This window comes from Halyomorpha halys, unplaced genomic scaffold (assembly GCF_000696795.3).
Source record: "Halyomorpha halys isolate HHAL.00 unplaced genomic scaffold, Hhal_1.1 Scaffold209.1, whole genome shotgun sequence".
Classification (NCBI taxonomy): Eukaryota; Metazoa; Arthropoda; class Insecta; order Hemiptera; family Pentatomidae; genus Halyomorpha; species Halyomorpha halys.
Genome location: NW_027115831.1, coordinates 502742 through 513448, shown reverse-complemented (window position 1 = coordinate 513448; position 10707 = coordinate 502742). Strand labels below are relative to the sequence as shown.

Sequence of the window (10707 nt, the reverse complement as noted above, 5' to 3'; positions counted from 1 at the left end):
ATATATTTATCTCACACTTACTTAGTTGACAAAGCTGATGGTATAGTGAAAACTTGGTCATCATATGCCTGATAATCAACCACATTTGATGTGAAATCTTCGTCCTCATAAACGGTCTTTGATCGAACGGAACTAGTCAAAGCTGATGGAAGTTTGGTGCACTTCGGGGGTAATTTTATTCTCGGTATAAAGTTAGAATAAGCTACTCTTTTCTCTGAGGTATAAAAACTGTGATATAAAAAGAAAGAGATCATAATAAAAAAAAGTAAATAAAAAATATGAAAATAAATATTTTAATCATTTAGAAGAATTACAAACCTCAGGTTAATCCAATGTGGCATACTATAATCATCAGTAGTGAATGAAGCATCTTTGTTATGGAACTAAAATAATCAAAAGCACTTATTACAACAATCGAAAATTCTTAAAATAAAAACAATACCCTGCTGTAATAACAAACACTGCAGATTATTTAAATTAATAATTTATTATATCAGTAAATAATAAACAACAAAAATTTGTTTTAAAGTCTAAACAAGATTTAAGCAAAAATGGCAATGTAGAGTTTGAGGTTCTTAATAATAATAATCTTTATTTATTCTGGGATTGATCCTTTTAGAATAATGTACAGGGGTCAAAATTAGGCTTCAGAGCCTTAGAGTGAAATAGAAATTATAAAACGTCATAAAATATAATAAAATAATGAATTTAAAAAGATAAAAATGAATAACAATAATTAACAGAATATATAAAATAAGAATAGAATAAATAAAGTAAAATCATATGTCATATCATAAAACATAAGATGACAAACACTTTTGATAATAAGTAATAGAAAAAAAATCAAATATAATTAAACTAAAACTAATAAATGGAAAGGTACAATTTCTGCTAATGTACATATTTACAAGAATAAACAAAAATCTGAGACATTAAGTACAGAAATATATAAATCTTGTTTGAAACTTTCAATTGTTATTCTTCCGGAATTAGGTGGACAGAAGGTGGTTGAAGATACGGGATTTGAAGGTTGGAAGGGTATTAGAACTACGAATGAAAGGGGAAATAGAATTCCATAGTGATAAGGAAAGATCTACCAAAAGTTGGGGTTTGATGGGCACTTACATATAAGCCTGAAGGCCGTGAGCGGGTATTGCGGGAATGCGCTGAGGATTTAAATTGAAAGATATCAGAGATGTACGATGGACAATGGGATTGGATAATTTAGTAGAGGAAGGAAGCAAGAAAATATTTACGACGGAAGGAGGGGTAAAGCCACTTCAATTCTTCATAATATCGGATGACAGAGGCTTGGGAACCCCAAGCCAGAGGCCTGGGAACCCCAAAGATGAATCATACAAAGCAATTAATTAACCGTTTTAATTTTGTTTCGAGATCCCCAGAGACACCCCCCCCAATACAATAATTGTTTGCTATATTTTCACAAATATTGATCCGATTAAATTTTTTTTTTTTAGTTTACCTAGTTAGAGAATTAATTATCTTTCAAACAAGTATTGAAGAGTAGAGTTTCTAAAAAAAGTTGAATGTGCTCCCATGAGAAACCGCCACAAAATACTTATAAAAAAATTGGGTAAAATGTATATGATACTGCATATTTGCTAGTACTGGTCCGATTTTTTTTTTAAATAAGTTTTAATTTTAGATATACATAGTTTTAAATTTTAATAAACTTTAGGGTAAATATATACTTTTTGAGTTAAGCCCAAAAGATTTTTTCTTTTCTTCATAACTTTTTCCCTATTTTTCACAGTGTTTATTATAAATACAAAAATTTAAAGCTTTCATAAAGAAAAATTGGGAAAGTTTTATGCACATTGTTAAGAGCAATTTTAGCGCTAAAATCTATAAAAATTCTTAGAAATCTTGCCATTTACTACCAGAACTGTTGGCTATCGATCAAAACATTTTGACAAAACAGCTGCTGAAATTATTACAATCCCGAATAAAGTGCAAGTCTGTGGGGCTATAACTCTTTTCCTATTAACTTTAGTGATTAGGTTAAAAAGGCTCAAACACTTTATAATTTTCTTCTATCTGAAAATAATAAACAAAAATAAGACAAATTGGTGGATTAGATGGAACAATAATTTCTAAAAAAACATGATCCTGATCAATAACTGTTAAGAGACAAAACATCTAAAACTGCTGTTGAAATTCTTCATACATAAATAAGATAAAAGCCCAGTGAAACATGAATATTTTTCAATCTATTATTTGAATTGTTCTAATTTATAGAAACCTTAGTGACACAGAACAACTTCAAACTTGACCATAATTTGACAAGATATTAACTTTCATTAAGTTCTGAAAATGTAACAGAGATACTACTGTATCTCCTATTCCAAATATAAATAAACCAGATAGCAAACTTTTTGTTTTTTTGAAAAATCATAAGGGAAAATAATAATTATATATATTATTGAATATAATACATGGAGATAATTATATATATTGGAATAGATAAAATATTCCAAATAAACCAACCTTAAAAAGAGGTACTGCATGGAGAGGTTGTTCACCTAAACAAACCAAATCACTACCAACGCCATTGTCGATCACTCTTTGCTTTGTAACATTTGTGAGTTCTCTGTCAACTTCAAAAACACCAACCCCAGGAGTTATGACAACTGATAATTGTCCGGTTCTATCAAAGCTTCGGTCCAAGTAGTGTTTTTCAAATACTAAAAGGAATATTTTATTTATTTTTTCAAAATAAAGATTGCACATAAAAGATTCTCTTAAGCATGCTGTGTGAGAGTGATTAATCATATTAAATATTTTATATTTATATTAAAATAGCATAAAACAATGTAGCTGAATATCTAATAACAATTAATAAGCAACAAATAGTTGAACTTCCTTTATACACATTGAACATCCCTTTATCAATAATCTCAATTTATAGAATTTTCTCATCTCTAAAATCACCTATGCTATCCTCCCATCTATCTTCCAAACTCTTCATCTTTTGTCAGTAATTATGAATCGAAAAACCTAATATACTTATCAGAACATTGTATTGATACAGTTTGATCCTATACATCGCCATGACTGACCAAGCAACTCTGTTATTTTAAAAAATGTCTTAATTGTAATCATTTATTTATAAACATTTAACATAGAATTTTAAATTATCAATGATTAATTTAGATTCCCTTCTATTATTTTTGGTGATATGATCTCTTGTGAGATTGTGATATATTGTACACAACCAATAGTTGCGATAAGTGTCAGTTTTAAAGGTAAGATAAGTATCATAATGAATTATTATTTTAATTTTATAAGTATTAAACTGGATGCTATAAAATCATAAAGCTAATAATAATATTAAGCTTTTATATAAAACAATCCATTCTTTCACAGTTTTAAATTTAAGTAAATATATTTAATTAAAGAGGGGCAGAGATGGCATATTTTACTGTTGAGGTCATTACTTTTTCAAGGATCAGTCGAGAGAAATATATAAAAAAATAAATTTAGTAGAAAAAAAAATGGTTTTCTTGTTTTATTAAAGTAAATAACTTGCCTTGTTGTTTTATTATATACACAGTTTGCCTGCTCATGATCTAATTATCTTGAAGAGTTATCTATTAATCCTATTTCCTAATTATATCCATATTAGTTATCCAAGGTATAGTTCCACCAAGGAAATAAGTTCATAACCACAAAATTTAAAATAAAATTACCATTAAGAGACATATTTAGAACCTCAAGGAAGTTGCCTTGCGCTGCAGTGGAATTGGTGGCTTTCGGAACAACTATATTCGGCCTGTTGTTGTACTCTAAAACACTCTTTTGATAATCCAAAAACAGCCTTCTCAGTTCTATCAGTGTATGGTTCCAATCATCATACCTTTCATTTTGGACTACCACCCTACATACAAAAATTAATAAAGGATCAATAACCCCTTAAAAAAGAACTATTAAAATAATTATTTTAATAAATAAATCATGGAAAATTTTAAAAGACAAATCAATAATAAAAATGTGAACAGTTAGTTCAAACATCTAGATCTTGTCAGAGCAATAGAATATACAATTTTTTACAATATATTTTTTTTCAAATTACTAAAAATTATTACAACTAATTCTTATATTTTTAAGGTACCTATAAAAATCTTCATAAAACCTTCCCCTATAATCTTGCTGCAAACATTGCCTCATATATTGAGGAAATTCCTCTAAGCTATTTGCTTTATAGAAACTTCTTGAAAACAACACTATTGTCACTTCATGGTTACTGCCATATTTCTGTAATTAAAAAAACAATAAACCTGGTTGTGAAGTTAACAACTTAAAATTAGAAATAAAATAAAGTGAAATATGATAATGATAATAATAATAATAATAATAATAATAATGTGAACCATTGAGACACATCAAGGGTCAAGGGTACAGTACTTTGTAAAGAAGTACTGTTTTTTGTAACAATGGTTGTACAAGGTGATTTTTTTTGCCCCCCGAACCCACAGAATCAACTCACAGCTACAGTAACAGATTAAATAATTATCTGTCACAGCCTGATTCAAGAGTCCCAGTAGTTAGTAGTGCCTAATCACTGATCTATCACACTCCCTATGAATATGAAAAAGATAACTTAAGAAATTATTATTTGCTTAACTCCACATAATTATGAGTAAGACTAACCAACAAGGGAATAATTAAATTTGACACTCATTTGATTTATAATCTTCTAAAATTTATTCAGTGTTTTAATTTATAGCATAAAAAGTTAGTATTATACACTTCTACATTGGAAAGCTTTAGCTTTATAATATAAATCTTTACTGATCAGTAATTTCCATAAGAATATTTACTACCATAAATTCCAAAAATTGTTTTATTTTTTACATATAAAACACAACTGATATTTTGGAGTATTCCTTCATCTTCAGAATTCTCTTTTACAAACAAATCTTACTATATTACAGATACCACTAGCTTCCTGTGTTCCATATCCATACAATTATATTTTGTCAATGTTAAAAAAATAAAAACAATTTTGTAAAATACAAGAGGCCTAATAGCTACTATTACCTGTTATATAATGAAATTTGTCTGTAAAAGAGAACTCTGAAGATGGAGGAGTACTCCAAAATGTCGGGTGGGTTTTATATAAAACAAATACAATATTTTTTAAATTTATGTAGGTAAAAAATCTTATGGAAAGTATGGATCACTCCAAATTTTAAATATTTAATAATTTAAGTATTTAAAGAAATTTTTAGGATTGTCAAAGCTTCCCTTTCTAGTAGATGCTGTACGTTGTGAAATACTGGCAGTCAGTAATATCTCATCATAATCTTGATTAATGATAACCCCTAATTTAAGTTTAGATTATGGCAATTTTCTTGTATTGCTCAGCAGCAAAGGAAGAGGTGATTAAGTATAAAAGTAAGTGAGGAATTAAATAAAAATAAATTCTCCGGTTAAGTATAAACAACTATAACAACAATATAAATCAAATTTTCTTCTTTGATTTGATATACAACTGGTTATGGATCTGGCAGAAACTTGAAAAATTTAAATAGCTATAGACCATTGTCATGGCTTATACTATCAGCACTATAGTAACTATAAGTTATGGCTTATGCTATGAGCACTGAGTTTTCAATAAAATATAATCATATATGTAACACAGAAAAACAAACCTTCCATTTCTTGAACAAATCAGCTAAAAATCCATTAATTGCTTTTTCAAAATATAAATCACCATGAATATCAAAATCCCACATTTCAGAACTCATCTGAATAAATAAATAAACCATACTAGTGAGGGACCGGAAAACAACCTAAAAAAATTTATAAAATTATTATAATAAAAAATATATAAAAATAATTTATTTAATTCTCTGTTAAGTTACCTTAGTAGACTCAACAATAACTCCACAGGCAACACGATCACCCCTCACCCACATTTCATACACCTGACATCTAACACTACCACCACAAAATTCAATTTTCTTATTGTTATAAACACAAGAATTTATCTGAAATTAAAATTAAAAAAAAAAATGTTCTTATTGGTTCTGGTATTATGAAAGTTTTATGAAACATGGTAAGAATAACAATTACTAATGAGTTCTTCAACCTCCAAAATTCGCTTCTACCAAGATATTGATCTTTGAAGATTATTTCAACCGAATCTAAAGCAACAGCAGCTGGATCAACTTGATTCACATAAACATCAATAAAAGTACGCAGTTGGAATGAAGTTGCAATGCTTTGCTCAATACTAATAACATCTGAAAATTAAATGAGTTTTATCAAATTATAAATTATCTAAATTAGAACAAACATTTAAATTTAAAAAAATTAATTTTCATTTATTTTATAAAGAATATATCAACTCTAGCAGGTTATCCGTTAAGAGATGAAAAAATAAAAATACACTAATCTTTTTTGATATTTATCTTCAACAGTTAACTAAATCATCTTCACTATGGGATAACCAGCTTTAAAATGTACCAACTATATCATATATAATGTTAAGAACAGAAATGTAATTGGCTTAGAAAGTAATCATCTCATAAAAAACTTAGTTATTTCACAAAGTATTATATGTAAAAGTTACTGTCTAAATTAATTATATTTTTCTCATCAACATTACATTAAATATTATTTAAAGAGATAATACTCTAATGAACTATTATTAGTAGAGACTGGATTTTTGTGAAATGGCATCTTTTTTTCTCTACTTCTGAATTACACCAAACCTCAGCGGATATTCAAATTATGGAAAAGATATCCAAATAACACTAATTTTATAATGCACATTTAGGGGTTTCTCCACAAAATTGCACTTTTTGAGGTTTTTTCACACGAAATTGCACGTTTTATTAATTTTAGGCAAAATACTACAAATTTGATTTTTGTTTAATACTTTTACTAAATTTCATTCAATCCTTGTACTGTATTTCACATATTATGTAAGCCAGTATTTGTTTATTTTATTATTTTTTCCTTATTTAATTTATAATTACCAAAAATTGAGGTAAATCAATGCATTAATTAACATACAGAGTCGAATTCAACCTAACAAAAAAAGAACAAGTAAACAAATGTTTTTAGAATAGTATTAAGCATAAGGCTTCGAGTACGAAGAAAAAGTCACAAGAATAAGCTTGTTATTGATTTCACATGGATTCCTACTCCGCCTTTAACCCTCCATCCTTCTGTCTGCCTTTTTGGTATTAATTTTAAACTTAAACAAAATGCTGAGAGTGAATATGAAAATAAATTTTTAAGCAAACTTCTTAAAGTTTTTCTACTAGTTTTTTGGTAATTGCTAAATTCATATGAGAATACACAATTGAAAAACTAAGCAAAAGAACATGCTATGATAAATATTAGGGAAAATAAAAAGAGAATTTTGCTTGAAACAGTATTTATAAATTTTCCTTTCAACATAGCATCTAGCATGTTTTTCAAAAACTTAAAACTGAGGTAGTGTAAAGAAGTTGAAAATTAAATTCATCTTATAATGGGAATTTAGAATCATTAAATACAATTGGTTTCCTCAAAGCTCTCCAATTATGGAAAAAATATCAGGTTTTTAATCAAAGAAGTTCAGCTTTTTAGGGATGTTTTCTTACATTTAGAGAATATTTAGTGAGTTTAATTTGATTCACACATGGTTAGATAAGCTTTTCATGTATGAATATTAAAAATTGAACAATAACATTGATTTTTAAGATATTTAGGCGTTTAATACACATTTTGGGTTTCTACAGCACGATTTTGCACATTTCGGATTTTATATTGCAAGTTTTAAATTTTTTTTACTACAAAATATCCATATCTTATTATTATACTCCATAAGAGGCTTAATTTGGCCATTGTGGCAGAACACACTTGCTCAGTCTTATTGTCAGATTTTATACTTGCCTCTTCCTTGCAAATCTTCTTTAAATACTGTAACTTGAAGAAGTAATCGACTATACTCATCTTCTGGATGATAAATTTCTATGACATCTCCTTTCTTTAAGTTAGGAAAGTCTTTAGGATTTATCAGAAGATCCTCTCCTAAAATAAATTATTTTATAGGATAAAGCAAGTAAACTTAAACTGATACATGAAATGAAGAACAAACCATTGAATGATTTTGTGTGAACCAATAACTTATAAAGCTTCATTTTAAAATTCATCTCCATTTCAATTAAGAAAAAATTAGTAGTAGATATCAATTACGAATTTATGAGTTTAAATTGTAGCAATATGAATTCATTTTTAACATTATCGTCTATTGGTAATTCCATTACAGCTTTCTTGTAAAAATTAATAATTGTATACAAAAGTAAACAGATTATCAACTGTTGACTGTTGATAGTCAGGTTACATTACTACAGCAGAGGTTAAACGTGATAAGAAAGACTGTCGTGTAGGTACGTCCCGCATGCGCAGATAGTTGATAGTACTATCAAGCAAATCCTAAAAGTACGACAGCAAATATGAGTTTAGACGATGTTACTGGCTATCACTATCACAATTATTTTTACAAACCGACTTGGTAGAACTTTCGCTAACTGTTCGACTACGTTTCTTACACTTTTAACATCCATAGAAAAAATCACTTTCGATTTCAGAGCAAACTTCGTCAACATAATGTTTTTTTTTGTAATATAATCGCTATTTGATTTAAATTTTCTGTATTATTACTTTTGCCGAATTTTGACCTATAAAATTAGAGTCAAAACTTATTAATAAATGACTCATTGGTGTGCACAGTTTATTTTTTTTGAAATATTAGATCTAATAGAATAAGGGAATATAGACCTGTTTTTCTTGAATAGTGGCGGAAATTTTTTTATTTTTATTTTCTTCATAACTACACAAGTGCTCTCAATAGGCTACTTATAGGCCAATATACACCGATCACACTATACCAAGGGCGCAATGATGTTAGGCAAATATATGTATCTCCTATATTATAATTTTCTTATAACTGCATAATTTATTTAATTTTAAATCACTATTTAATTTAATTACTATAAATGGAGGTGTAGCAATTTTGAAATTTTTCAAAATGTTTTACTAGATCTATCTAAAGACGCATAGATAAATATAAAAACACTATTCAGAACATATACTTTTAACCGATTTGGTTATCTGACAGTTTAAATATAAAATTGTGTTTTCTGAGGAAATTACAAATATTCAGATAACTTAATGTTTATTGATTTAATAAAAAGTTATTTGAAATTTAATCATATTCGTATCGTATGATTATTTTGCGTTGTTGTATTGGTACAAATGTTATAGTTCCGCCTAATTAGATTGTTCTAGACTTAGATGTAGATTAAATCTTTTGAGCCCTATTCATTTAGGATGTAATCCAGTTCATTTTCTAGTTTTTTGATTGTGTGTGAATTGATTGTTATTGTAGTTTGTTATATTTTGTTTCTAATTTTAACATACTAGTTTTTTAACTAGCATTAGATTTAATCCGTAGTAAAGAGTCCAATCCATCCATTCAAAATCTCAATTATGACTATACTTAGTGAAATTGTTAATCAAATTGGATTTTATTCCTGAACCATTCACATTCATAATCTTATACACTTACCATATTAACTCATTTACATAGTAGTTATTAATAACTTTATTTTATTGATCTATAACATGTATGTGGGTTCTGTTTGAACCCATTTAAATACTGTTTTATTTTTAGTATATGTCGTTTCCCTCTATGTTTAACTAGAATCATTTTAACTCAATTTTGTCATCTAATCAACTATATTTAATCATATTTTTTTTACAGGAATGATTTTCTACCTATAGATTATGTAATTGTACATTCCTGTACTACCTACATGTTTCAAATTATTGTTTGAAAAAGATCTTAAATCATTATTTCGAATAAATAGGTCTCTCTAAAAAGGTTTGTGGTAACATTTTTTCAAATTTTTATGGTTAAACAACATGCTTTCATTGACCAATTCAACTATTTTCAGTTTTTGAGGATTAAATCATTTAGAATTGATTCATTTTTATCTTCACTGCTATCTATCTTTGCTATTTTCGCTGCAACTAGTTACTAATGCTCATTTTGAGCATGGCGAGAGGATGAACATTTTTGTGAAAATGAACTTACATGACTATTTTATGTAAATTTTAGCATGGCTTGGTGTAAAGAAAAAAAAATTAATTTGTATTCAGAATAATTCAATTCTGAGTTCCATAATTTCAGGATTTACAATTCTCATCATTTTTTTACTAAAGCAATTAACAGTAAACATAATTAGAACTAGTAATTTAATATTTTTCATAATATTTTTATTTGGCTTCTCATATAATCTATTTTGTCTTTAATTTCTAAAATCCAATTATTAGAAAATCATTTAATCTCCCCAAATTTGTGTTTTTATCCTTTGAAACAAAAGCTGCTAATTTAGGATAAAAGAATAAATTTATATTCATAACAAAAATTATTTAATTTCAGTGAATCTCATAATATTACCTCTGAATCAAATTTAAAATTGTGAGAACATACTCCATATAAGTACAAAGTAAATATTGTAAAATGTAATTCGGTTTGTATTATCTTTTTAGTTTTTGAATAACATTTACAGATAGCAGAAAAAATTTTGGATTCAAGACCTGGTTTGGTATCGAAGCTAAATTGTTCCAATTGTGACAAATTTGGAAATGATGAGAAATTGATTGATGTATCTGTTTTACATT

General features: G+C 27.3%; 1 protein-coding gene across 1 annotated transcript in view; it reads right to left on the bottom strand.

The window, feature by feature from the left end:
• The window catches only part of Iml1 (GATOR complex protein Iml1), a gene marked incomplete in the record, with an annotated part of 36351 nt that extends 27982 nt beyond the window's left edge, over window positions 1-8369 (bottom strand). Inside the window, 10 exon segments of the mRNA XM_067052780.1 lie at window positions 22-228; window positions 319-383; window positions 2509-2705; window positions 3711-3898; window positions 4133-4275; window positions 5676-5816; window positions 5889-6014; window positions 6100-6269; window positions 7912-8049; window positions 8117-8369. Of these exon segments, the coding sequence (XP_066908881.1) occupies window positions 22-228; window positions 319-383; window positions 2509-2705; window positions 3711-3898; window positions 4133-4275; window positions 5676-5816; window positions 5889-6014; window positions 6100-6269; window positions 7912-8049; window positions 8117-8177 (1436 nt within the window).
• Between the last annotated feature and the right edge of the window lie 2338 nt (window positions 8370-10707).